Raw genomic sequence first — 26,726 nt, forward strand, 5'->3', positions numbered from 1 at the left:
TGAACATTTTTAAAATTCTTTATTGCATATGGAACAAATCTAGAAATATTTTACTTGCACACAGTGAAATCTGTTAAAGTTGTTCAAATCTTGTTGTGATAAGGCAGCTACTTCCCCAGACAATCCATCAAATAGTCCTGATATCTGACGATGTCTCTGAGACGCTTGCGGTGCTCCTTCAGTTCATTGTCTTGAATCTGTAATAATCCATAAAGACAAATAGCAATTGTTATGGATTTTTTTTTAGAGGGATACAGTATTCCCTAGGCCTTTTCCCACAAACACAAGGTATATGTTGGTCCTGATCATAGGTCATTAACCTGAACGGGCATTCTAGCAATTAATCAGTTACTTGTATTTTCCCTTCTCCCTTCCCGGACACAGCCTACAACTGTACAAATAAGAGAATAGCGCATCCCCAAGATCCTCTCCCTCAGGCCCCAAGGTCACAGCTTATCTAGTTGGCAAACCGTCTCCACACTCTACAACAGAGCGCAGTGTGAGACCAGGGGTGACGGACATTATGATTTAGAGCAACAAGGTGAGCATAGTTCCTTGTCTTTAATATGTCCAATAGAATTTGTGCACGCATATGGATGGACACGTTATATCCATACATGGTAATGAGTTGGATTCCAGGGCATGTCAGGAGATAGTTAAATATCTCCACTCGAGAAGCAACCTTCAGAATTGGGTTGGCAATCACAACACCTCATGTGTATTGATAATCTTGAATTCTCCTCGATCGAGCTTCATCTGGGACTCCTGAACTCTTCTTCAGTGTCTGAGTGAACCATCCTTCAGAATTTCCACTACAGCAATCAATAACAAGACTGTGAGATACAGAGGAGAGGTTTGTTCTCCATAAAAAAAAATCTAAATTAGGGTGTTCGCTTTAATGAAATCTTTACCTCTTTAATTAGGGACACTTTCCAGGCATTGAGACCCGTCTCCAACTGAACCTCTTGGTCATTGATCTTCAGCAGGTGGTTACCATGGCTGGCTTCCAGTGCGTCCATCACTGTGTCTTTGTCTGCAAACAGCTTCACACAATAAACACAGTTGTGAAAGGCTGAGAACACCGAGACCTGTAACAAACCACGCCCTCACCTCAACTGACCAGCAGGTTCCTCTCTGGCCCTGTTCAGACCTGTAATATCATGCATTATGAGTGATCTTATGACAAGTAGACAGCTCTAAGCACAGGTGTTAATGCCCCGAGGATGCATTTGAGATCCGATCATTCAGACCACATTCAGAGGTGGTCTAGGTTACATGAGACCACACTCTTTCAGCAGTTTGTACACAAATGTGTTGTGGTCAACACTGGGGGACACCTGCTCTACTGACATTCTGCAAGTCCATCATTTGTGTCACTGTAATGAAAATTTAGTGTGGGCTTTCATGTTCCTGCAGAGCTCCTGAAGTTCTTTCAGACTTTAAAACTTTAACAACTTTGTGAAACGCTGTCTACAACAAATTGTTAATTTTTTCTTCTAAATTTAGCAAATGTTTTACATTAAGTTACTTCTTTCTTTGTGTAAAAACCATTGTGTCAGTTTCTCCCAGTTGAGCCTCCCAGCTCCCAGTTTATTTGCATACAGAGAGAGAAAACATTAACAGCAGAACAGTAAGTTCTGCTGTTAATATTAGGAGAGCAAAAGTTCTCCTTGTAAAAAAAACACTGTGTTGCTGAGAGGTGTAGACAGGAAAGAGGCTCTGTGGTCATTGATGCCTCTCTTCAGCATACAAAGCAGAGGAGTTAAGTGTGGCGCTGAACTAAAAGTGAAGTAACAAATAAAAGGCCAACTGGACATTCAACTGACAAAACAGCCCTGGCGTTTATTTACATACAGAGCAGGGAAATGAGATCTGGTCACTCAACACACATCTGAAGACACACTGGTATTCCAGGTTCCAGGTGTACTCAGAGCCGTCCACTTGTGATCGGATCGTCCATGACACATGTTAACACCAGGTCAGAACATGTCCTCTTTCATTAGTATTCACATTAGACTGCTATTATTCTGCTACATTTGTAATAGTATACATATGTGTATTTGCAGTGGCCTGTGGAAGCGTTGGCTATAATGTTACACTGACACTAGAGCTGCAATGATGAATCGAGTAATCAAATATTTTTTTAATTAAAAAAATCCAAATCTTCTGATTTCAGCTTCTCAAATGTGAATATTTTCTTGTTTGTTTGCTCCTCTTTGACAGTAAACTGAATATCTTTGGGTTGTGGACAAAACATGAAATTTGAGGACATGACCTTGAGCTTTGAGAAACACTGATTTTTTGACATTTTTTGGACCAAACAACTAATTGATTAATTAAAAAAATAATCAACAGAGTAATTGATAATGAAAAAAATTGTTAGTTGCTGTCAATGACATGTTTATAAGACTATAATCATTTCAAATTTACTTCTATAGTAAATGTAATATACTGTCATATTTTTGGTGGCAGACTGACTGTCACTCACCATTTTGTCATCATCTTGGACGTCCTTGTCCAGGTTGTCCTCGGCCACATTTTTCAGCATTGCTAAAGTGATCTGCTGCACCTTCTCATGATATTTATCCACCAGATCTCGAATCTGTGCGAATGTATGACTGTGTCAAGGAAGGTCTGAATTAGATTTACGGTTCATGTCGCAGCCAAACTCTGTGTTTGTCACCGTGTAGGATTCAAACCCTGACATTTAAACAGGATTACTGACCAAACAGAGGGAGGCTGCTACCCTGAGACCCAGATTTGACCAAATTAAAACTGGACTGGGGGAAAGTTGCTTCCCCACATGAGGAAGTGTGAGCACCTTATCATGATAGTGAGGACACGACCCTGACAACAGTTATGAACTACCGATATTATTCAGAGCTCTTAAACTGATGCACGGTGAGAAAGGATATGTCTCTTGAAAGGTGTCTGTGAAGCTGCTGACCATCTCTGTGATGCTGGTGTCAAACATCTCGGTGACTCTCTGAAAAGAACAGGAGGCTTCATTATGGGGCAGTAGAGAGGCACACAGTTTTTGACGTGGGGTTAAAGTAGTTTATAATAATGTATATACAATATAACTTATATCACTGAGTCTAATGAGTGGCTCAAATTCAATGACAATCTACGTTTTTCAGAATAAACCAGATTTGGACACACCTACCTCCACCTCGCTGAACAGGTGCAACTCCAGTGTCATGAGGACAGAATTGAGTTCATTGATTTCACCACGGCAATGGTCAATCTTGGCTTTCAGTAGGACGGGGTCTGATAACGTCAGCATCTCCTCTGTGCTCTAGCAAGGTGTGAACACCAGAGATATTCTTATACTAATGTAAGATTTACAGAGCAGATTTAGATTTAGTTAACTGTGTGTTTTTAGGCAGCAGAGTGGCAGATGGACGATATATAATGCCAGTTTCAAAACAAAGAAAAGTCATACATGATTCATTATTCCATGCACGTCATGATCTAATATACATTGTTATCTTAGCAGCAACATGTTGTTTCAGATTCACATTTTTATATATTAATGACAGAAAAATACGTCAGGGTTATGCTGTAGACGTCTGACATGACTGGCATTTAAAGAAGTAATATGTAACAATTGCATGTCCACAAATTAGTACTGCAGTTCAACTAGCAAGTTGGGGCAACAGCCTGTATATTAAATAGGTTGAAATCCAATTTAAAACACAGTCTATGGTTAATGCAAGTTGCTTCCTTCTACCACGTCGTCCCCAGAGTCCGGGAAGCTCTGCAGGCTGCAGGAAAACCCATAAGCATAACCCAGAACATAACTTTTCAAAACGTTACAGTCCTCACAGCTCACCTCTCGGTGTTGCCTGTCAAACTTTGACAATATTTTCCTTGTTTGCTGCTTGAAATCTTCCTTAGTCTTTGTCACACCACTGGTGAAGAGGCCGACCTCTGCCTCTCTTCGCTTATGTTCGGTCAAGCCTGCTTCAAATAACTGCGTGCACACCTCCACTATTTGTTGCTCAAACGTAAGTTTAGGGTTAAGGAATTCAAGTAAGGATTTCCACAGATTATATGCTATTATTAATGCACCCGTTTAGATAAGAAAGACAGATAACAAAGGATATGTCTGAAGCAGAGCAGGCACTCCGGGCACCTTGTGTAGCATCTCTGCCTGTGGATCATCTTTGAGCATGCTCTTAAACAGATGAGGCCCATTCAGCTCCTCCACAAAGGCATCCTGTCGGGAAGAAGAACTGAACTTAAACACAGCATCTACACAAACAGCAGCAGAAAACAACTGCATTGCCAAATGTGAACTTTATATTACCTTGTGTAATTTGACTTCTTGTGTGGTCTTCTCAGCTTCTTGTTTCTGCTGCTCCTCATATCTCATGATCTCAGAGGCGTCGGGATATTTGATAGATGCTTTTTCTTTCTACACATATGTGCACAGGTGACTTAGATGTACAGTATAGAAATGACAAATTATAAACAACTTCATCCAAACAAGTTATGGTTTAAAGAGAATGATTAAACATGATGAAGAAAATGATAAAAAAAAAAATTATTAATACAAACACTTTAATCCCAATATTTTTTTTAGTGAAAAATGACTAAGGATATATATACATATGGAGTATATGTAATTTATTAACCATTTTGGTCAGCATTTCTTTTATTTCTAAGCCATTATGCCTTTTTTTTTTAATGAAAATGTTGGTTCTTTAAGGTTCTGTCCCAGATTTCTGTCAACTCTGTCAGATCTTTACAAATGTAAGATTTAATGAAGCATAAAAAGGATTGGCTATACCCAAAGGACCCCTGTCTCACTTCCTAGTTTAAAAAAGATGGGAACACTACTCAGACACTAGTAAGCTTACCATCAGATGTGTCTCAACAATAATATGTCAACTCTGAAGCCCTTCTAAATCAAAGCTAAATAAGAATTATGGTTTAAAAATGTGTATTTTTGATAAGCATTAACAGGAACAAGTGCTATAAAACTTTGTTTGAGTCAAAGCACACTGCTGTCTGTACTTACCATTTCCTTGTTGATGAATGTGTCGTCTATGTACCTCAACTCTGGGAAGTAGACAGTGATGTACAACTTGTAATCATCACCCTTAAAGGCAGGGTTTTGATTCAGGGAGAGGTAGATCAGCTTCTTAAACTTCCTCAGATAGAGCACCTTTGAAATACATTGGATTTGCATTAGGTTATGTAAATATTCTGTCATGTTAGTATTAAATGTTACACAGCATTTTATGTAACAGATTGTGCAAAAAAAAAATTGTTACATTGTCCTGTTGTTCAAGGCAGTTCTTCGCAATGGAGAAATGAGTGAGTCTCTCCAGTGTGTCCAGGTTTTCAATGACAGAGATTTTGTTTCCAGTCAAATTCAGCACTTCAAGCTTCTGCAGAGAGTCCAGACCCTCAATTTCCCCGATGCCGTTGAATGACAGATCTAACAGACACATTCAGATTCATCATCAGCATCCTTGCCAATACCTGCCCAATTATGACAAGAATATAAAAGGGTGTTTCAGGAACTACAGGTATTTTTGACTCTCCAAAATGTAAAAAAAAAAAAAAAAGAAAAAAAAGGTTTTTTTTTACATCATTGTAAATACTGATATTTAAGAAATAAAAAATAGGGATTTCATGGTTTTCTATGCACAATGGAAAATTTAGACAGGAATGTTACATGCCAATTGTGTTCATACACACAAATAACAATGTATGTTACTTTTTCAGCTGACAGCTGCATGTCTAACTTTAAATTATTTTTCACCAAACTTTTAAATTGGCATAAAGTTAAGAAAGATTAAATCTATTCCTCTCTTTAACCCTCAGTTTAGTTTTTAACTCTAAAACTAGATTAAATGTAATTCTGTTGCACCCAAATCTTTAAACTCAAATTGAAAATGTGATCCAGTATTAACTTTTAACTTACACTTGAGGAAGGTTAACTTGGCTGCCTTTTTAGAGAGACTGAGAAAAAATAATCGAGTTCCTTTACATTGACAGCTCATCAGCTTACAGTGTAGGACTCGTCTTCACTTGTTATTGTCAATTTATGATGCTGACGAGTCCTGCACTCCTGCAGTGTTCCTGCAGAGCTCCTGAAGCATGAAGAAGTTCCCCAAGTACGGAGAGGAGGAGGCAGGGGCTTCAACCATGGATAACATTTCAACCTATTTAATATACAGTCTATGGCTCCAATGTGGTGTTTGAACCGCAACACTAATTTCTGCATGCCCACGTGCTACATGTTGCTTCTTTAACTTCATATCATATCATTTTGTATGTATTTCTCAAACATCATAAGACAAAAGTTTTGACATAAATCCAAAAAGTCACTGCTGGAACTTGTAGTTGCAGAAACACCCATTACACAAAGCTTGGTCTTACTCAGCCATGTCAGATTGACAAGTTGGTCCAAGCCCTCAATCTTCTTTATAATGTTGGCGCTCAAGTCAAGCCTGGTCAAGGACGTCAATTCCCATAAATTTGTAATGTTCTGGAGCTCTGCGAACACACAACCTCACACAGTAATCTAAACCCAATACGCAGTCGTTCATACACGGATTATTAATAATGTTTTTAATTCCTCTTACTTCTCAAGTGCAGTCTTAGTTCACGGACTTCACTGAAGTGGATCCCCTCCTGCTTTGCGACACGCTGACCCTGGTCATCAAGTTGGTTTATTATTTCCTCCAGCTGAAGCTCTTCAGTCGGATAAAATGACGTACACATCCTGACAAACTCTGCAAACTCTACTCAAATACGATAATAGATTAGCCAACGGTAATTCCAATACCCTCTTCCGATGCAAAAACACGCTTTATAACCTTCGTACCGCTGTTGTTTACACCGTTACATAGCAACCAGTTGACGTTACGGTGCGTTCAAGTGCGTCCAAATGATTCTGTGAAACTGAACGTTTAACGTAATAAGACAAATATAAATATTATTAGCTAAGGTGACAAAAAATTATTTGTGCAGTTTAACGTTAATTTTTCAAAAGTGCATTATTGGATATATACAGTCAATAGTTTGAGTATTCCAATGCGTTTGTAGGTGTAAAAATGTTTGTTGAATGTAGCCTCATTTGCTAAAAATGACGACATATATATGGTCCTGAACTTTCGCCTCCAAACACACTCAATAAAATGTATTCGTAGGCAAATTATATGACTGGTACAAGCACTGTAATGTTCCCATAGACAAATGTTTTGAGTTAATCCTAGCATTGAGTGCCATTTGAGTCCCCGTGCCATAATGTGCGTAAAAGTGGGCTAATATTTATTTTTAATAGTTCATCTTACATGGTTAACTCCCTTCTACTATAAAACACAACCATATGTACACTGGACGAATTAATTTAAAATAATTAATCTGATTTTTAATTGCAAGTAGGGTGTACTGCCATTGGCAGAGGCAGGGGGCAGTGACTGCGACCTTTGGGGGGGGGGTTGGCTTCAGCACCCTCCAAACTGTTTTTGCACCTCTGCTGAAATGTCTTAAGAACTTAAAGTGGACAGAAGGTACTGGAGAATACATATTAACCCACATAAATTCACAACTGTTAGTGATGCAAACTAAGTACATTTATATCAAGTACTGTACTTATTTTGTACATTAATTCCAAAATATCCAACATTATGTTTCTACATTACCTCCCAGAGGCAAATACTGAACTTTTTAATCCACAAAGCTGAAAAAAGGCTGTTTTGTGACTTTTTAGAGATACATGGTTCTCACAGGACAGTGATGCTAGACATTAAATGGTCTTATATAGACCATGATGCATTGCTGCAGATTACACCAGCCACAGGGGCCTGAAGTAACTAGAATGAGCTCAGCGTTAAACATCAGTTAGATCAACAGACTTATTAAAATTATAATTCCTACATGTATTGGTCCCAACATAGAAAACAGAGAAAACACATTTCTTGCTAATCTTCGTATCACTATAGAGGATGCTGTCTCTTTTAGCTTGGTAAATAAATATACAGTACAATTATTTTAATCATTAAATTAAAGAGGATTTCTGTTAAAAAGGAGGACCTGGAAACATGGAGCTGCAGACTAAACAAAAATCCCATCAGTTCATCACTCTGTTGATCAGCACAGTGAGTGTTTCTCCTCCTGTGATGAATTCCTGAACAACAACAAAAAAAAGAAAAATGCCATCAGCAGTCTGGGAAATACAGTCTAGCTGCAACTTCTAGAAACTGTCTTCTGCTCAAGTAACTGCTAATAATGCTGCAAGGATTAATCAATTATTAATCCATTATTAAATTAATCACCAACTATTCTGATAATCCATTAATGGTTTTGAGTCATTTTTTAAATCATGAAGTGTCCAAATTTTCTGATTTTACCATCTCAGATGTAAATATTGTCTGATTTATTGAGTCTTATAACAGTGAACTTGAATAACTTTGTTTTGGACATAAGACATTTTGTCATGATGGATGTGGTCAATGTAGTTTCTCAATAAATATGGGGGAATAAAAGGTGATGTCTGTTTGGGCCACTGTAGAAACATTGCTGGTCTGGAAGAGGATCTTCACCCTCTGTAGATACATACTGCTCATTCTAACATAATGAAAACACAATGACTCTTATTATGAGGTGATGAAAACATACTTCTGAATATTATATTCCATTTCTGCCACATTCTAAATCGTACACACTGGACCATTAACAAAATGTAAATCCTCACTATTTCCTGTTTGTATCTCTGCTACCACTATAAAAAATACCCCCAAAAATCTTTAAAGAAGAAAAATAAATGCAGTATGGATGACAGTATAATTTTTATTACAGTATTTGAGTCAACATAAAACAAAGACAAAGCCATGATAAATAAGTTTCACAATTTACATGTATTCTCATTTCCTTAACCTTTATAATAAAACAAAAGAAAAAGTTGAGAAGTAGAAAAAGACGGAGTAAAATGGTTCTTTAACTGGCAATTAAGATTAAGAGTTAATCCCCTTCAGTCCAAACTAGCTGTCTGGTGAGTGAAGCTCAGAAGCTCAGAAACCACAGACTTGAAACTTAAATGTTTCTTTCACACACGTGCAACCAGTTTTTTTTTCCACACAACAAAGCAAGTTAAGATACTAATGAGTTCAATTAGGTACCAAAAGAAAAAAAAAAAAATCAAGGCTGTATTGTCATTCAGCCTGGTGGTCAGGTGAGGTCTGAATGGTCGCCTCCATGGTCCCAGAGTAAAAGTGTGTAGGCAGCACTCAGAATAATGCAAATAAAACTCATACCAGATGCAAATGGAGTGGAACAACAACAAAGGCTAAGTCAGGTAAACAGATGTCTTTGCTCCCTTCAGGTGATCAGCTATTAAAAAGTAATATATGTTTTTATTTGTACACAAAAAATATTTTTTTCATCGCTCTAAAGGGGGTAAACTCATGAGATGTACCAGGGAATATTATATATATTAACACTGTAAATGTGCTGGGGCATCATTAGAGACACATCCTAAGTCTGATATCCTATCTTATCTCAGTTTAGGATGAGATTCAGGACTTGTGGTATTACAGAAACACATTTCCTAACTGCATTTAGGAAAAAAATCCTATCTCAGAATAGGACAGGAATTAAGACATTACAGAACAGTGCTAAGTGAAGAATTTCTTAAGGTAGGATAGCATGGATGGGCCCAGTCCTAAATTGAAAATAACAACCAAAACTCGCAGCACCATTCTTGTCAGGTCTGTATGATAATGACAGTAAGGACGGAGAACAAGATGAACACTAAAATATAATGACTGAAAGGCTATTAATGGCTATATATCGAATGCCAAGATTAATTAAATTAATTTTGAATTTGATCAACATGCTACGCCTGCAGTTCTCCGTAGTAAAACATTGCATACTGAGGTGACAGCATCTGCCTCCTCTTGCCACTTCAAGTCTTTATCCTGGGCTGATAATCAGGAAGTAAACTTTTCCTCTCCTACATTAATATGATCAATGCCCCATGAACCCATAAAGCTGACTGGTCAGTTACAGCATTCGAAGTTCTGTTATGTCTGTATAACAGACTGTTATGAATAACAGACCGTTGCTATGGGCACAGTTCTGATCATAGATTCTGGCGGAAGAATAAATTCACTGAAATCATTTTTAAATCAATGTTTTGTTTCAAATTATTGATTTGAAACAGCTGACAGCTGTTGAAAAGGATATGGGCACGACAGGACTGATTTAAGAATAAAGTTTACAGATCTTATTGGGATGACTTGAGTTAAGATAAGAGGTCTGAGATAGGATAGGACACAGCTTTGAGTTTAGGAACTGCTTCTGTAATAGAAAGATGGTATTTCTTCTTATCTTTGAAACTTAAGTTAGTACAAGCAGTTAGGATTTCTTTCTGTAACGAGGCCCCTGAGCCCTGCCTCAAAAAGTACACACTCCTCTGTTTCAATCTGAACAGTTAATGCAGAAAATTTATTCCAAGTAAAGATCTTTAAAATCAAGAGTGAGGATAATATTATGTAGTGCTTCAATGTCAAACTTATTGACCCTCCGTAGCAGGTCAGAGGCACACAGAACTGTAAAGGTCGGGGGTGGGTTCAAGTCCACATACGGAGCAAGATTTAACACTCAAGTCTTTTCAGGTTATTTCATTAGAAAACTGTGGGTGGTGTTAGTGTGGGAACAGTCTCAACAGTTCATCATATGAAGCATTTGGTTGGCATGATGATTCAGAGTCTACACCTGGTGACTTTTGAGAGTGAAATCCATCCATCACCTTCAATCTGTACAGAACACGTAACATAATGCTGTGGTCTATCAGCGAGAGCACTGTTGGTGGTTTGTCTGAACTCCTGATTCAAACGGTTTTATTTCACGTACGAGGACGCTGAAAGTTGTTGATTGATCTCACTGTAACAGCTCTTCCCAGGAAATAGGTTTGGAGAAGACCTCCCGCTCCAGCCACAGGTCGTAGTTCATTTGGAAGTCCTCGGGCAGGTCCACCCGCTGACCCAGAACGCTCTGCAGGCAGTTGTCCACAGGCAGGAAGTCCGGGTTGCTGTGGCTCTTGTCATAGCGGCGGCTGTTGAAGCGCTCAATGTTGGCCCGCAGAGCACATTCCTCAGCCTGGAAGTCCCAGGGACGAGCGTCTAGATCTGCTCCAGGAAAACAGAAGTTTAATATTAGAGCACTTTGATCAGGTTTAAGAGGAAATACAGCTCTCAGCAATTCTGACCTTGGGCTGGACTAAAGCTGCAACTATATATTATTAGGCAGATGTTATTAGCACACAGGTGTCATTAGCACCTGGGGTGGAAAAGTCAGTATGTCTATTTACACCTGCATGGCCAACCATAATTTCTTTTCCAAAGGCTAACAGATAATGTTGTTGCATAAACCTAACCAGGTCAGCCTTGGAACCAGATGAACCTGCTCATGTTTATGTTTGCTCTGGCAGATAATTCACATTCTGCAAAATAGTCTTGCAATGCCAGGTTATAACAAAGTAGTTTTGTTGCCTATACCTAACCAAACTGTGACTGGACAAAAAAAAAAAGTTTAATTTGGGCCTCAAACTCCAAGTGAAAGTCTTGTGTTTGACCCATTACTTCACCACAACCTCCCCCCTATACCGACGCTTTCAATAACTAACCTATAGCCTGGAACCTCTCAGTTCATTTTCTATTTCCAAGGGGAGTTATGAACATGCACAGGGCAAAATTCATTTGGACACAACTGGACAGACCTACAACCAGTCAGGGCAACGAAACCAAGTTTTGTTGTATTTAACATGCAATGACAAAAAAGGCATCTTAATTATTTTAATTAATTGGCTACAACCAATTACAGCAAGAAAACATGTGATGCTGCAGTGTTTGTTCCGTTTCCAAGTAGGGTACGGTCTTTACTGTATTACAACTCATCAGTACACTAAAATACTTTTTTTTAAATTACTAAAATACCCCATACTAAATAAACGGTTGTGATTGGCCTGACCAGATCCATGGCTTGTAAAATTCTGTCTGAGTGGAAGAGGGACTGGACGTATCCTCCAAATCAAATGAAAACATCAGTTCTGCAGATTCATCTGGTTTCCAGACTAGCTAAACTGGAAAGCTGAGTGTAAATAGTCAAATAACTGCAGAGTGACTATTCTTACCCTGGTGCATTGTTTGCTTAATAAAATGTAGGAAGATTATGAATAATACCATCATAATTTCTAAAAGCTTTTTTGTGTGACCAACAGTCAAAACAACAAAATTGTTCATTTTTATTTTGTCATCTTTCTTCAAATAAAATATGTGATTAACAAAATAGTCTAATAGTAATTCCCTGTCTGTCAAAAAAACAGATTAATTGACTGTGTCAGCTCTAAGTAGAACCAAATACACTTCACAGCAAACAGCTGGAAATGAGTCAATAACTTACACGACAATGTAATAAAAAAAAATTATCACAGTTAAGCTGTGGTGTTTATTTAATTCTACTTCTTTCTATCACCATTACTGACTATAACTCTGTCGGTTCCACTCACCATTTCCGTATGCCCAGTCATCGTTGAGCCGATGTCGGACCTTCTGGTAAATGGCAGACATGGTCTTCATGTTGCTCTTCCTCCACTGGCGTCCCAGGTATTTGGTCTGCACTTTGAGTAGCTTGAGGACGTACAGTTGCATCATGGCCTGCTTGACCTTCAGCGCCCTCTTCAGGATGGGAGCAGACTTAAACACCACCAGCATCTGGAAGAGAAAAGATCAATATGTCCTTCATTCATGGAAACATGGTGACCTGTCATGGTAAATGCTGTTTGATGAGCTCTCACCATTGTTCTGGAGTGTTTCCATTTGGTCAGTTTATTGAGGATCCTCAGTAAATTAATACAAGAAAACAGATTCCTCCAGCAAAACTGATTGTTGTCTCCTGCTTCCTGTAAAACACAAAATATCCCCATTAAAAATTACTTCAATGCTACGTTTGCACTCATACACAACTGTAAGTCAACAGAAAACTTACCAAACTCTCTGCAGTTAACTCAGGGAGCTCATGCACCACACAATATGGGAAGTCAAGGACTGAAATGCTGTTCAGGAGAGAAAATTGAGAGTGGTGAAATAAAACAAAATGAAACAGTTCATTTTCTGCAAATGTGAGTCATGATTTTATTTTTCAAAGAGGCCCTGACAGTACCTGTTTTTAGCTGTGATGTAAGACATGATGTTCTGGTTGAAGAACTTCAAGATGAGGGGGATGCAGTTGGCAAACACCAGGTGTTGAGCCATGTACTCAAACTAGGAGACAGGCATGCAAAAGACATAGTCAGTTAAGAAGGATAATTAGCTATTTCCTATTATCACAGCGAAATAAACCAAAATAAGTTCAATAGTTGAACAGCTGCAGAGAAGTCTAAACGGTGACAGTGTGTGATGCACATACCTGGTAGATGTGGTTGAGTTTGAAGTGTTTCAGAAGCAGCAGCAGGATGGCAGAGATCGCCTTCACGATGATCTCCTTGTGTCGATTGACATCAACACCAAGTTTCATGCTCTGCAGCACTGTGGTCCTGCAGAGTCAGACATTACAAATCAATCGCCTATTTTAGTTTACTTATGATCCTCAGAGTGAAAGTCCTTTACCTTGATGTGGTTTATTCAAGTCAGAAAACCTTTTCTTTCTATTCAATTCAAATTAAGTTTAAGAACCTTTCAAACCTACTGAGCAGACACTTGGCTGTATAATCTTAAATATTTCCTTGGTGTGAATACATGTTTATATTGTAAGAATGTCTCGATGCTGCTGTTTCTTAAAGTCCACATGCAACAGAAATCAATTAATGTACCTGACTATTCCTGGACTGAGAGCTCCCAGTGAACACTGTGAGACTGGGACTGAATGCCGCCTCTGAGACTGACAGAGGTCTGATTACAGGAAATGCATTACAAAGGTGGTTTTTTGCTGTGTTTGGCTCCTGGTACCCCAGGGCTGAGGTGAAAGGCAGTTGACCGGTAGCAACAAGTAAAGCTATTTTTCCCCTCAGGAAACTTGGTAAATGACCTCAGTTCTGTATCCCTTGTCGGTCTCTGTTGCAGAGTTCATGGTCCAACCATGTTCACTGGGTGGCTGCTGAGCCCAGTCCCATTACTCGCAAACGGCGGCTAAGTTGTAGCTTAAAACCAGACAGCATTTTCTACTTAAAATATGATCAAGTTTCACCCAAACCAGTGATCAGATTCAGTAAGTGTTTCTGTAGAAGTTATAATGTTGTGCTTTTGTACAGTAACATTGATCAGTGAGGCCTGGCCTCCAGCCTATTGTAGGCTGCATGTAGCTAACATTAGCCAGCTGCTGAAGCAGTCCACTGTAAAATTCCCTGAGCATAATTTGCTGGCAAAGATAGCAATTTCCCCAAAGTGAATAATTTCTTGCCAGTTGTAGCAGCAATATCAAGAGCTCTATGTATACAGTCCTATTTGAAGCAAACTCCAGTAACAGTATCTGTGTAATCACATTCAAAAGTAAAGTGCATGTCAGTAATACTTTCCCACTCCAGATATAAATCTGACTGCAAAAGAAAAGCTGTTGCTAAAGTTAGGATATTGTCCTCATTCCTAACATAATGCTGCACTGGAGGAGGAACTGCTAAAGCTGTTAAACCTTTTTAGAAGCACTTCATCACTTACGGCATCTCCTCCGGCAGGACGTCTGCCAGGATGTTGATGGAGTCTGTCTTGGCTTTGGAAGTCGGAGCAGCTGCGAGCAGAATCTTCAGCAGTGCGATCTGTCATTGAGGGAGACATAGACCATTAAGTCAGGTACAAATTGTGTTTGGCACAGATCCTCATGCCTGCTTCTGAAGGGCTACATTAGCAGTCAGATGAGCAGTGATGGCTGATGTTTGTCCTGTTAAAACAGTGACTACTAACACAAATAACATAATGATAATGTGGTGGGGCAATCCATCGACAGACCAAACTGTCTACCTGCCTTTAAGGACCAGCGTGTAGGATAACCTACAGTGGCTACAGAACTTGCAAAAATCATAAAAAGTCTGTCATTTCTGGGCTACTATGGAAACGTGGAGGTGCAAGATGGCAGACTCTGTGGAAGAGGACCTGCACTCTCTGTAGATATAAACTGTTAATACCCAGGTAAAGAAAACACAACTTATTATTATAGATTTTTATTCCCTGGTGATTACACACCAATGAAAAATACTTTTGCCATATTCTGCCAGTACATCCCTATAAATCTTACAGGCTGGACATTTAATGCTACAATATTTTGCACTCAAGTTCTTTCATTTGTGCCGCTTGCTTCAACTGAAATTTTACCTGTGAGACTTAGGGGACAACTCAATAAAGGTATAAATTACTGCAAACTGTTTAATCAAATCATTAAAATGCATGACTGTTTGGTTATTTAAAACTGAACTGTCTATGCCACAAAGATAAGTTTCAGTGTGTAATTTTCTATTTTCTGAATCTTAATTTGTGTAAATAAAAGGAACTGAAATGCATTAAAATATGCTCTAACCGAGTCCTTTCTATACTGGAAGATAACTGTACATCCCACAATAAAAAATATACAGCGCACTTTATAGTATCTATAGTTACTTATTTTTGTGCTAAATCAAGTCACAGAAACATTTAGCCATATAAACTATACAAAAGTATAAATAATCAATACTGTCTCCATGATATCTGACCACAAACAGCACTGACCATGTACTGAGGCAAACTGGGCAGAATTCCCTGATAGAGCAGCTCAGTGGCAGACATCTCCACCTCCTCTTCACCCTGATGACAAGGAGGGACAAAACAAGAGTTACAAACACTGTACAAAATTTACTTTTTTGTCCACCACCATAATGGCTGGTGAATAAAATTTTACCAGCCACTCAACAGGTTAGCATTGGTTTTTTGCTGCTAAGTGAAGCAAATCTAATCAGGATTTCACTTTTGGCTGGTGCTAATTTTGGTCCCTGGACACAAAATAATGTTTCCACAACACCTCAAGACAATCTGGTCTTGCAGAAATAGAGTATTAAACTTCTGCTATTCTTAACCAGCAGAAAGAGTAAACACTTTCTAACTTAATCCTCTAATATGTGAAGTCAGTGCATCGTATCACATGATCAAAAAGACATAGGATGCTAAATAGTGCACAAAGACAGGAAGTGTAGTGTGCTCTTTCTAGTCCAAAACTTAAGACAACTTTTAAGAGCACGATAATTTTAACATTATTCAGGCAGGTTCAGCCTAGGTGGAGTCTCTACAAGGAAGACATCATGCTGTTGAATTTTTAACATGAATGGTTTTTGTTTCCATTTACCCCAGACAGAGGTGTTTTCTGAAACTCCTCCTCCTTTGCAATCTGTATCTCAGCGATGGAGACGTACTTGTGCTGAAAAAAAGATGAGAACTTGATGAGTGAACATTCAGCAGCAATACTGTAATTCAGAATCTGTAATATTTTCTCAATGGAAAAAACAAACAAACAAATTTACTGAAATATATTGAATGGCAACATGATACCTGCTTTAACGTCTTTATGCTCTCATGAATGGGCCTGGGCAAGCCAACAACTGTGTCTGTATCACTGCAAAGATGTGTGCACAAGAAAAAGCATGCTTTGACACATACAGCACACGCTATACAGTCAGAGTATAAAATAGTCTTAACTTTATTTAAAGCAAACAAAGAGAAAACTCACTTTCCAAGAGTGTAACCAATAAATTTACTTCTACTTGATTCCAGGAAATTTTCAATGTCCTTTTCCCTGTTGGATCAAAAACAATAATGGCAAAACAAAACTATCAATAACAGATTTGTGCACAGGAGGAAGGACGCAATAAATACTCAGCGTTATTATCTCGTCATACTGAGCAGTACCTGACTTTAGGAGCCCATGGCAGTCCTTTGGGGAAGGACACTCTCTCTGACGGAGGGTGAGGAATAGGTGGAGGCATCACCTCATCCCTCTCTAAAGGGAAAGTCTCTGCCTCTATAGAGTTGTCATTGTCATCGTTGTCATCCTCATCCTCACGAGAGTCATCGGCCTTGTATGGATCCTTTTCATTGAAGGCGTCGAGGTTGTCTTGTTTGATCAACGCCTGCGTGACAAAGAAGGAAGCAGTTCAGATGCTGAATTACTTACGGTTAGTGGAGCAGAGCTGTGAATGTGCAACAGGTAGAAAATATTACACCATGCTGTATCCAGGCCGATGTGAACCAATAAGACAAGTTATTACCCTTAAAAACATAATCACTAACATCAGGTAAGATGTACAGGTTATTATTTAAATTAAAGGACCAGAGTGTAGGATTTATCTGTATCTAATGGTGAGCTTGCAGACTGGAAACACCTTGCCTCACCCTCCTCTTACAAACGTGTAGGAGAAACTACAGTGGCTGTGAAACTCAAACACAAAATGTGAAAAACCATATTTAGAGCCAGTGTTTGGTTTGTCTGTTCTGGGCTACTATAGAAACATGATGGTGCAACATGGCAGCCTCCATGGCAGAATATTATATTCAATTTCTATCACATTCTGCTAATAAATCCTCCTAAATCTCACACACTGGATCCTTTAAATCTTTTCTAAACATAATAATTACTTTCTCAGATACTAAGTTTATCGGTTTAAGGACTCCAATAATGTGAAAAATATCCTAATGCAAAATTCACTCTTTTTTAATTAAAATCGATTTTTAAATAGTTGGAAATGGCTTGTAGAACGATTCATATTACTGTTTCCGAAGTATAAAGCATAGCCAGATACCAGCTGAAGATGCCAAGTTTCTGTTACTCTGTTGTGTCTTATGATTCTGGCCAACTTCATGCTAATTTAGTAAAAACATCACATGACTGGACCTATAAATTGCACCTATAAACTCAGATACAAGTCCAGAATAACCTTATATACTGTGACTAAAATCAATACTCCATGTTTTAAATTTACTATGGTTATATTAGTGTTGTCATTGTTGTCAAGTGATTTCCGCAATTATCGATCACACACACACACACACACACACACACACACAGGTGCATAACACCACCTCCATTCACTCACAGTGCTGTCTTCCTTTCACCACTCATCTTTCCATTGTCATGATTTAATCTTATTACCTTTATTTTTTAATAAAAATCTAAAATTTTACTCCCCCAGTTCTGTGAAAATTTTCCCCATGGTATCAAAAATGCTATAGAATATCGCTATATTTCAAAGTCTTGTATGAAAGTGCATCACTGGTAGATTGTCAAGGCAGCGACACGTTTTACTTGTTGCTAGCTTTAATCTACAATATGTTTTGGTTCTGAGAGCAGCGACTAGCAGTGGTAGTGTAGTCGTGTGTACCTTGTGTTCACGACGTGCCCGTTTTTGCTGCTGCTCAATGAGGTCGGACGCAGACGCAGGAGGAGAAGCAGCTCTCATGCTGCGAATGACTCGGATGCTGTCCTCCGGGAGAGGGGGGAGACCCAGCTCCTCACGCTTCCGAACCTTTATGCTTTGGAGCTGCTCAAACCCTCCGAGTGTGAACTGAAACAGAGGAGATGATTTTAATATGTTTAGTTTTGCTGTGAATTCATGAGGGGATCAGAGTGAGAAGATATCCATCTGTCTCTCACCAGTATACTCTTCCACAACAGCAGTAACACTTTCTTCATGGGGAAATGAGGGGCATGGCCGCTGCAGAACTTGGTGACCATACCGAAGAGCATGACAGAAATTGGCTCGTTGTTGAACAGAGGAGATCCTGGGTTACAGAGGCAGAGTGGAAATTCACTTAGCAAGTTTTTGTTTATATTTATGACAGACCTGCAGCTTTTGACACAGCCGAACCTTACCTAGTTCTGCTCTGAAGGTTTCCCTGATGATTTTCCATTCAGGCTTGTCAGCTGGGTCGTCTTGTTGTATCGTTTCCACCATCAGGTACATGATGTTGAGCAGCACTCTGAGATCTGTGCTGTCAGCGAGGGAGATGGCTGGTTTTCTGACAGCACTACTACAGGCAGCGCTGTTACTGAAATAGAGAATATAAATGTTATATGCACCTCTCCAGACTCAATATCCTATGACAGAAAATACACTCACTTGAAGTCTTGAAAAGAAAACCTACAAATGTTTCTTTAACTCACTGTGGTCCGGCTCCATTTCCACAATTTTTTGTCAAAGCAAAAGGAGACAATGGAGAGGAGCATAAAAGCTGTGTACAGCTCTGGAGCTGCAGGCTGCAGACCCCCTTGGCAGTTGGGTGAATATATCAACTATCTGTGACTGGCTGAGTCTATCACCGGTTGTGATTTTTGTCATTTTCTTTTGCTAATTTATGGTCTGCCTCCGAGGAATGAGTGAGACCAGCTGCTCAGCAACAGGCTGAGCCAAAGAGCATGTGGGAGGAAATCAGCCTGTAAAGGCAGAATACGAGTTAAGGGTTTATTTTGACCAAACCAGACTCTGTGATTGTTGGAAAAGTGGAAAGACTAAGGAAGACAGTAATGTTGAGCTTTAATGTTATCTAGTTTCTGACCAAATCGAATTAAGTGTGTTTACTGATGAGTAAACAAGGAAATTAAGCCCCGTCTTAGTTTGGTAAAGAAGAGAAACTTGAATTCAGAAGGTGCAAGGTTGTTTTTTCTGTATAATAATAAAAAAAAAAAATCAAGGAAAACTGGTGTAAAAATATTCCCTGTCTTGATGTTTTGTGAGTTTATTTTGTTGATTTATTGAATGCAGCATATGTAATGTATTGAACTCTCTGCCCACACCCATCTCCCAGCTGAAACACACACACCTGCATGAATACATCACCAATCACCAGTTGCTGGGCTGGTGACAAGTTGGATCATTTTAACAAATCACCCAACCCTACTAGCATTTTGTAGCAAAAACAGATATCAGTACTTCATGTTTAATTCATAGAGAACATACTCGATCTCCATGTTGAGCAGTTCGACCAGAGCAGAGAAGGTCCCCACATCCAGCAGCAGAAAGATGTTGTATCTCATCCAGTGCTGCACCTCAGCCTCAGAGCTGCACTCTGCAAACGTTCCTACAGAGAAACAAAATGTACCACTGTGAAATATTCTGCAGAGACAAAACCAAATATAGCCTTCTTGATCATTCATTCTCCTGTCCTTGTTCACTCTCTACAAATTAACTGACACTAAAATGCTTTAAGTGAAGCGGACTGACCCTGAGCCATGTAGAGAAGAGCTCTGGCGACCTTCAGCCTCTTCTCACGGGCAATCACTTCCAGACTGTCCAACAGCCGCATGGCGTGAGCTCTGTGCTGAGCTGCATCAAGCTCTGTCCACTTTTTATCAGCAACTTAAAACACAGAGGAGGTGGAGATGTTAAATTTAAAACAGATAACTTCCTCATCTTGGTTGTAGTTAAGCATATATGATCAACAACATACCATGTGTTCTGAATTCCACCTCAAAGCACTTCCTGTTGAGAGCAAACTCTGGTCCTTCAGTGTAACTGTACAGCTCTGAAACACACACAAAGAATATATAAATACATACAGATGTTGCAAACTCTAACAGAATGAAATTCAGGGGAATAAAAATTAGTCAGGAAATCTCAATGTTCATGATGAAACACACACCTGACAGCTCTGCAGCCCACTTGTCTGTATCAGCATATTCAAATTCAAGGTCCGGAGACTCAGACAGTCCCTGTGCACAACAGATGACACATTTTATGCCTTTATGATTAAATAAAATGATTACTTCGGCATAGTAATCCAACTGTACAACCACAAGCTTAAAGGGTCAGGTCACCCAAATCCCCCTTAACAGACACACACAAAAACACACTGCCACTATCTATCCATTAATCAGAATAATACGCAGAAGTACAAGTAGAATTCCACGTATAAACTCTTCACTCTTCTTCTGGTGAATTACTTTGCTTTATTAAAATGTAATTTTTAAATGTTGAGAGGATGAATAAAAAATGTGTATGGCAAGATGAAAGCACTATTTGGCTGTTGTCCATTTTTTGTGGTTTTAATGAAGTGATCTTTTCACTGGCCAAATGGTGGCATACTTCTTGGATGATGCAAATTTGTCCCAAACCTGCTAGTTAATCATAATGAAAGAAAAAACATGGGAAAGCTTGGCTATATGACAGTGAATTGCTGAGGCTGCAAAAACATTATTTTGGTTTTAACACACAACAGTCTTATTACATAATAATAAATCAATCAAATGTGCCCCTTAACTGACATCAAGATACCACCTTTAAGTATAAGGGAACACAGTATGGAGTGAATTATTGTAACACAGCATTGGTGGAAAGCGGCCAACATCAGTTACTTCAGTACAGTTTTGAGGTATGTTATTTTACATAAGTATTTCAATGTTTTATCTGCTGCATACTTCACAGTATTTCAGAGGGATTACTGTACTTTTTATTCCACTATGTTTATTTATGAGCTCTCCACATCTAACTTGACAGGTGAAGTTACTCTTCTGATTCTTTTTGCACATTGACTTCCATTTTCTTTGTCAATGTTTTGGACATTCCATTTTGTTCATTTGAACATATACATACATACACACACACACACACACACACACAAGGGCCATTCTAATACATTATGACTACTTTTACTTTTGGTACTTAAAGTATGTTTTGCTTAACTTATGCACTTTTGTCTGAGTAAAATTTAAATGCAGACCTTTTACTTGTGAAGGAGTGTATTTTACATTTTAAAGTTTCTACTTTTACCTGTTAAAGTAGCTACCTCTTCCAACGCTGAAGAAAGATTGTCATTTACATGAACAGATTGTTGGTCATTCATCAGTTTATGGCATATGAAGAATTTCTCTGTATCACATTTAGAGCTAAAATGTTTTGAACTGGAATTATAATGTCAACTGTTTATGTGTTATTCTCTTATTTTTCAAATATTACATGAGGTCAAAACGTCCAATTCACTGTTTAAAAGACATCAATTTTGAAAGCGATTTTCTTTCAGATTAATTCATCACAAATCTCCCACTGTCAAGCTACACTACACCGGCTAACTTTGGTTTCTTTACAGGCTCCGTTGTATACATATATATAACGAAATTACAGTAACACAACAGCCCAATATATTATAAAGAAGAAAGCTGTTTGCAGACAGGAGCTGAAGATTTAGTTTTCAACAGGTCGGCTCTGGATTCTTGTCAGGCAATTCAGTCTGGCCTGTGACTAGCTAACATGAGCTAGCTAGCTCTAGCTAAGCTGTTCAACATTATAGAAGTTTACACTGGACTATACATGAAACACTGCACATCTATAATGTTAGGTACATCACTTTACAATCCCAGAAACCTCAGATGTTGTTGTTAGTTTACGTCTCCGAGTCATTTAATAATAATTTAGGTACAGAAGCCTGACAGAGCTAGCTGTTAGCTAACGATATGTGTTGCAGTAGCAGCTGAAAAGGCCTCATCTGTTTAAGAAAATCTCAAGGGAAATTAATCAACTTCTGTTCACGTACCTCTGAGTCTTTTCTTGGGTTGCGGGTAAATTCGCCCCTGCTTTTGTTAGGTATCATAGCTCTCTGTTTATTGTTTACAGGAAGCCCACCACCGTTCCCACCGACGTCCATAATTTTCTGGGCGCAGTGTAATCTCGCGATATGAGAGTTGGAGCGCGAGAGTCTGACTGTATGTCTGCTCTGTCAGTGCATGTTCATATTCTGAATGTCGTATTTATCTCAATCTTAACATTTTTTCAGTGGGGAAACAACATCTATACCTTCTAATTTACCCGTTCTTTATGTCTTGAGGTTATATTTATTTAACAATTTTTAAGTTTTATGTTTTTGTTGTGCTAACAGTACTGTGCGATAGCTGTGATATTGGTCTATCACGGCTATATCGGTAATGCAGTGAATGTGGTCTGATATGAATTTTCATTTTTTTAACAGAACATAATGCAGAATGTGTCTTTTTTTGTTTTGTTTTTGTTTTTTTTTTGTTTTGTTTTTTTACCAGAAATATTTTGTATACTGTATATTTAAGTTGTATGTTTCTTGATGTTTTTTGGACACTGAAGTTTATTGTTAAATAGTAAAATATTCCAGTCCCCCACCCGTACATATCTTTGTCACAAGTGTGTTTGAGGGATCATTGCAATATTGGCTGATGCGTCATTATCAGAATTTTTCACTCCCTTATATCCATTCCTTTATTCCATGATTTTATATCTTACCTTATTGCAAGGATAGGATTTCAACAAAATAAGACCATTCTCTATTTCTACTGCTCCAACTACAGCACCTATTTACTTATTTATTGCCCTCATGGTGATAATTATCATGCATTGTGTGTAGATTCCAATATATATATATATATATATATATATAAATATATATATATATGTATATATATACATATATATATATATATATATATATATATATATATATATATACATATATATATATATATATATATATATATATATACATATATATATATACATATATATATATACATATATATATATATATATATATATATATATATACACATATATATACACACATTTATATATATATATATATATATTTGTGATAATAGTTAACTAAAGCTAAACTAAAAACATTTTATTTAACTGAAATAAAATAAAACCTAGAATTTAGCAAAATACAATACAATAAAATAAAAATAAGATATTACAATAAAAATCAAAATATACAGGAAATGTCTTTGTCAATCTGGTCAAATTTATCAATGCAACAAGCACGAGAAGACATTGGTGCATATGTGTGCATCTTGCCTCTGACAAATACCCCCATATAATATTAATAAAAATACTGAAACTAATAAATAAACTAAAACAAAACATTTTTAAACAATAAAAACTTAGCTGAAACATGCAAATCCACTCCGAAACTGACTGAAACTTAACTGAATTGAAAACAAAAGTTAAAAATGAAATTAAAAAAGAAATAAAGACTAACAGCACGTACAAAACTATAATAACTCTGGTTGTACATACTACATGCTTGTGAAATGACATATCTGAGCCATTCTCAAATTCGAACAGTTTATTAAAGGGAATTGTGCACAGAAATTTAACAGGGTGTATACTGCTGAAGTTGTGTCCTTTAAACTAAACTACAGGTACAGTGTTGAAAATATAGGCCTACTATATAACTACTATCATTTACAGAACTTTGTCTCCACATCAAAAACTTCAATCCAGCAGCAGTGTACAACTGTAAAATCACAGTGGTATGCTTATTTATTTAAATTTGACAAGAGTCAAGCTGTTTGCTGCAGTAATAACACATTCATTTGTCTCTGTAGTAGAGTTAAAACTAGAGTAAATTGACTAATTATTAGTTAAAACAAAGGAATTCATTATAAAAGGCATTTTTCAACAGCTAATATGAAAAGACCACTGAAAGTCATTTAAATGTTTGTTAAAAGAAATACAACTTTGATGGAACACAAAAGTACATACTGTAAGTACAACAGAGTGTAAGACATTGCCTACTAATATCTAAAAGTCATCTTACAGTAATGCATATATTTTGAGTGATGTGAAACACTGATTTAACAACTCTCCATCAGCAGAAGTAAAACACTTGTGACAGAAGAAAACTGAGTATGTGTTGCTGCATAGCTCTCACTGTATATTGCAGAATAACGACCATGTTGGGCATTACCATACTTGGAGGAAAACAGTTGTACATGTGAGTATAATTTACTAAGTGAGTCACAAGGCACTGTCAAGTGACCAGTAACCATGGTTACAGCGCTCATCTCGCTGACAATGATGTCCTCACTGAATGTCCTTCAAGCTGCTAGTGCAAAGATGAAAGCACTTCAGAGTAGCATAATGTAGACCGCTGTATAATTTAACAGCAGGAGTATGTGATCGATGTATTAAAAAACACAGGAATTATCTGCAACTCTGCAGATGAATTTTAAGTTTTGTGAAGGGTGATGCAACAGGATACCAGGTAAATAAATGTGAAGAAACACCTTAACAAGGTATCAAGGTGCTGAAACCTTGGCAGGGACAGTAATACTGTAATCTGTTTGAAGTGAAAATCAGCCCACTGATCACCACCAGGGAAATACAGCGTGGTGAATGTGTTGAAGAGCTTTAAATTCAGCAAGACACAACTACAATCTACACTAAACTGTATAGTTTGAATTTTTTAAAAAAATCACTCAACTAAGTGGGAACACTACAAAGAATTACAAGTGAATATAGAGAAGTAAAAGTGGCATAAGTTTGTGCATTTAACAAGCCTCACATAATGGTGCTTAAGCCTTGAACACCGTTAGGAAACAAAACACTGTGTTATTAGCTGTAATAACGGTGCAATACAACAAAATAACACAGAGCATAAAGCTAAGCTAGATTAATGTGCAGACAAAAAAGCTTATTATTGTTATTCATGATATCTAAATTTACTTTTCTGTTGTTTAATTCTTCAGTAGAAAAGCAGACATCATCTAATTAGCATCCCGTGACAAATCTAGCAATAAACTCAATGTTACTCTGCAGCAAATACCCCCATGAGATCAGCTGATCAGAGGCTTTTGCACATACAGTACAATTACATACTGTATGTAACACTGTTCAAGATGTATTCTGTGACTTGCGTTAGCTGTACACAGAATATGCATAGCTGCAGATGACTTGCAGATGATTTTGATCATAGCGCATCAAAATCTCTAAAGCTATTGTTACATCTCTACTGTAAATAATAATTTCATGAGAATGACACTGAGACTACAGTCTGAGTGTTGATCTGGTAAAAAAAAATATATTTACACATAAATTGAGATATTTCAATGACCTGAGGTGCAGATACTATTCTTAGCGGACAGCAAAACCTCACAAATGGACACATCTTTCCAAGAAAATTAATGCAAAGCTCCCTTCTTCTGTTTGCTATAGTCAAAAAGTTCCTTTGCTTGTGATGTGGATGGTTCTACAGAGAACGTTTCTTCTGTGTCTTATGGATGGAATGTATGAAGTAAGTGAGCACTGACACATCAAAGCAGAAAGATTAAAGCTGCATCTAGTGATTTTTGACCACCAGGGGGCTAAAACAAACTCACAGAAACACAGCCCTCATTAAGAGATTATTAAGTTGTTATGGCTCATTTGTAAGCAAACAATTGCCTACTTAAACATCCAGCAGACACACAGCAACATATAATTGGAGACGGATTTCTGGCCACCTGATAAATTTAAATCCAAATATAAGGCTACAATTGGTAAATTCTAATAAAATAACTTTTTGTTTGTATGTATTTGTGAAACTGTCACTATATCCTGACAGTACTACATGAGACATATGTGAAAAAGTCAGGTTCCTCTGGTGCCTCCCAGTTCTTCTAATGGCATTTGCAAGAATTCACTGCGCCGTGTGAGAGCCTTTACTGCATTTTGCTGTCACTGGCCATCACACTTTTCTTTCTCGCCTCCTCTTCTCTGCTCTGTGCTCATGTCCACACACACACGGAGCAGAGCAGAGGAAAAATAGGTGACAGGAGTTATTTAACACGTGTATGGGTTAGCACCGACTCCTTCAGAGGTTGTCAAATAACAAGACTTTAGGTGTGAAGCTGGCTCTGATGGGTTGTTTTCAATCTCGAGAATGCCCTTAGGAGCACTAGGACGAGCTAGAGGAACCTGATGTTTTCCACATATTATCTATCTCACATGTTACTGCCAGGATATAATTACAATGACA

The 26,726-nt window shown here is 37.9% G+C and overlaps 2 protein-coding genes across 2 annotated transcripts; both read right to left on the reverse strand.

Annotated features, from left to right (window-relative positions):
• drc3 (dynein regulatory complex subunit 3) lies at positions 1-6,741 on the reverse strand. Its single transcript, XM_084743055.1, is given in 11 exon segments — positions 1-197; positions 912-1,043; positions 2,489-2,623; positions 2,948-2,986; positions 3,143-3,298; positions 3,836-4,010; positions 4,110-4,420; positions 5,027-5,173; positions 5,283-5,449; positions 6,397-6,513; positions 6,603-6,741. Coding segments are annotated over 11 exon segments (1,608 nt in total). The 3' UTR covers positions 1-107.
• A 3,229-nt stretch (positions 6,742-9,970) lies between these two features.
• Positions 9,971-22,622, reverse strand: strip1 (striatin interacting protein 1). Its single transcript, XM_084733995.1, has 20 exons — positions 22,497-22,622; positions 20,610-20,679; positions 20,418-20,492; positions 20,192-20,326; positions 19,928-20,048; positions 18,844-19,019; positions 18,625-18,752; positions 18,353-18,535; positions 16,884-17,104; positions 16,705-16,770; positions 16,527-16,590; positions 16,324-16,395; positions 15,714-15,788; positions 14,673-14,770; positions 13,429-13,555; positions 13,183-13,283; positions 13,009-13,075; positions 12,818-12,922; positions 12,530-12,734; positions 9,971-11,150 (listed from the first exon to the last, which is right to left on the reverse strand). Exons 1-20 carry the CDS (start codon positions 22,605-22,607, stop codon positions 10,903-10,905), a joined length of 2,448 nt encoding a protein of 815 aa, XP_084590121.1. The 5' UTR covers positions 22,608-22,622; the 3' UTR covers positions 9,971-10,902.
• Between the last annotated feature and the right edge of the window lie 4,104 nt (positions 22,623-26,726).

This window comes from Lutjanus erythropterus, chromosome 2, assembly GCF_056507025.1.
Source record: "Lutjanus erythropterus isolate fLutEry1 chromosome 2, fLutEry1.hap2, whole genome shotgun sequence".
NCBI lineage: Eukaryota > Metazoa > Chordata > Actinopteri > Lutjaniformes > Lutjanidae > Lutjanus > Lutjanus erythropterus.

Excerpts from the sequence above, each read along its gene's own strand:
- strip1 (XM_084733995.1), bottom strand. The coding sequence starts at position 22,607 with ATGGACGTCGGTGGGAACGGTGGTGGGCTTCCTGTAAACAATAAACAG. Across the intron at positions 17,105-18,352 it reads GGGCACGTCGTGAACACAAG|GCGTTGATCAAACAAGACAA; the intron begins GTACACACGACT and ends TTTGTCACGCAG. Across the intron at positions 13,284-13,428 it reads AACTCAACCACATCTACCAG|TTTGAGTACATGGCTCAACA; the intron begins GTATGTGCATCA and ends CCTGTCTCCTAG.